A 2273-nucleotide genomic window follows, 5' to 3' on the forward strand; every position below is an offset into this window, starting at 1 on the left:
ATGGAAAATATATCCGTATTCGAATTTTTCCAAAATCGTTTTCATTCCGTTCGATCGAATTTCGCGTAAAGAGACGCGATCGCCCGTCCATCGAAATCGATATGAAAAAAAGATAAGATCTGACGATGATAATATTACTAAGAAGAAAGAAGAAAAATAAATAAATAAATAAATAAATAAATAAATAAAGGGAGGGGGAAATTGCGAATAATATTTTGTATCGTATTTTGAAGGTAGCACTTAATTTCCTGTGCTTAGAGCCGCTGTTATATTAAAGATTATTAGAATGATAAAGAGCCACCGTGTTACCGGTTCTTCGAGCAAAGCGATCCCCACGAGCGAATCGTGCATCCGCTGTCACCAAATGGAAAGACATTATTAGCATAAAAAAGGAACAGGATAATGAAGGATTTTTGCGCAACGTAAGATACAGATGTATCGATATACACACAGAGCCAGCTAAGCATTCTACGAACGATCGAATTGTCGAACGAGAGAGAGAAAGAGAGAGAGAGAAAGAGAAAGAAAAAGAGAGAGAGAAAAAGAGAGAAAAATATAACTGTACATATGTATATAACATAATAATATAAATAATCGAAACTCAATTGTGAAAATATATATATATATATATATAGAAATCGTTCTCGTTCCAACATTTCGAACGATCGAATCAGTTAACACGATTTACCCACGACTCAATTATCGATTACGATTGATATTGTTTCTCGGTCCAGCCACGCGTCCACGCAGCCAAGGTCATGATATTTCCCAATCTATTTTGCTTCTAACTTACCAATTGCTTCTTTTTTTTTTTTTTTTTTTTTTTTTTTTTAAGAACTAAAATTTATTTCGATTTTCAACTCGAGTATTCTTCCAAACGTTTTGAAAGATACGCGATTATGGTGTGGAAAAAAAAAAAAAAAAAAAAAAAGAAAAAATTAAGGCAAACGCGTTCACGAACGTACAATACAAAGATCGAGCGTACAATTGGGAATACAACAACTACCTCGACTTTAGGACGGTAGGTCCAAACAATCGCCTGCCTTCAGGCAAGGGACCGATAAGGTCCAACAGCAGTCAGAGCTGTGATTGGTTGAAACAATATGTGGCTGTCGCCCGCCATTCTGGGAGAAAATCCTTTCATCTTTCCAAAAACTTTTCTTTTTTTGCCGAGTAGAAAAAAAAGATAAACAAGATTAGATTTAGAGAAGAAAGGTAAAGACGGGGCGGCGAACGTTGAAAAATGAAGGAAGATGATATGAAAGATCGATACGATGCAAATAGAACGACGTACGAAAATGAATTTATCAGTTATCGAGTTCCCAGAACGGCAGACTATGCCCAATCTTTCGGACTTTCCACAGAACGTCTTTATTCGGAACAAGTTGATAATGTGACACTCAATAAATAACAGAACTTCTACATGTCCAATTCTGTGATCAGATTGTCCTGCCGAATCTGAGAACGAAAGGAAAGCGCGGTCGAGAAACAATGTCTGGCCAAGTGGCGTGGTCTTGGCAGGCCTCGAAGCGAATCGAAGAGACGAGAAGCGTCCCTCGTGAAATTCCCGCGGGAAATTCAAAATTATAATATTTTTAATAAACACGACGGTTGCACGAGTCACCTTTGATCCCTCGAGATAAAACGGCTCGAAAGACACGATTCGGAAAGACAACCCCTGAAAATGAAGTATTATTTATAACGATGCGTAGTTTCTTTTTTTTTTTTTTTTTTTTTTTTTTTTTTTTTTTTTGTTTTTCTTTTTGAAATAAGATTGCAACACGTTGGCGGGGGGGGCCCGTCCATAGGAGTTCTCATTTGTCTTCGTGCTCACATTCGACTCGCATCATATTATAATGATCAAAGTCGAGAGAAAGAATAGACAAACAGGGTGCCTACTGAGGTGAACCTTGAGGAAGTGAAAGAAAATTAATAACGAATTCGTACTTTGATGATCAAACAGGTGAATTACATGTTTGTACAATTCATAATTTCTATTATATTGTCAACGTACAGTAAAGCGGACAATATCTCATGGCTTAAGTTTGCAGCCTCCTCTTGCACCGTCTTCGCCACACTTTCGCAATACGTTTACGTGCCGATTTCCGTTACTCTGAAAGCATGAAACGTATGAAAAGTTCAAGCTTTTGCGATTATATTATTCCCATTTTATCGAGATTAAAATCTTGATAAATAATGATTCGATCACTCCCTCCCACCTACGAAACACTAATCTCATAATATGATAACATTTCTTTTTTTTTTTTTTTTTT

The 2273-nt window shown here is 36.6% G+C and overlaps 2 protein-coding genes across 4 annotated transcripts in view; both read right to left on the reverse strand.

Moving 5' to 3' along the window:
• LOC102679014 overlaps positions 1 to 2113 on the reverse strand; it is a 14164-nt gene extending 12051 nt beyond the window's left edge. The window contains exon 1 of the mRNA XM_006614940.2: positions 2015 to 2113. The gene's annotated coding sequence lies outside the window, so the exon portion shown is untranslated. The remainder of the gene's footprint in view (positions 1 to 2014) is intronic.
• The window catches only part of LOC102678395 (BUB3-interacting and GLEBS motif-containing protein ZNF207), a 13902-nt gene continuing 13482 nt past the window's right edge, over positions 1854 to 2273 (reverse strand). For all 3 annotated transcript variants that reach the window (XM_006614934.2, XM_006614938.2, XM_006614935.2), the window contains one exon: positions 1854 to 2113. Coding sequence is in view for 1 of the 3 variants with exons in the window: in XM_006614938.2 (XP_006615001.1) it covers positions 2109 to 2113 (5 nt within the window). In the remaining 2 variants the exon portion in view is untranslated. The remainder of the gene's footprint in view (positions 2114 to 2273) is intronic.

The sequence above is a fragment of the Apis dorsata genome, unplaced genomic scaffold (genome assembly GCF_000469605.1).
Source record: "Apis dorsata unplaced genomic scaffold, Apis dorsata 1.3 scaffold_200, whole genome shotgun sequence".
NCBI lineage: Eukaryota > Metazoa > Arthropoda > Insecta > Hymenoptera > Apidae > Apis > Apis dorsata.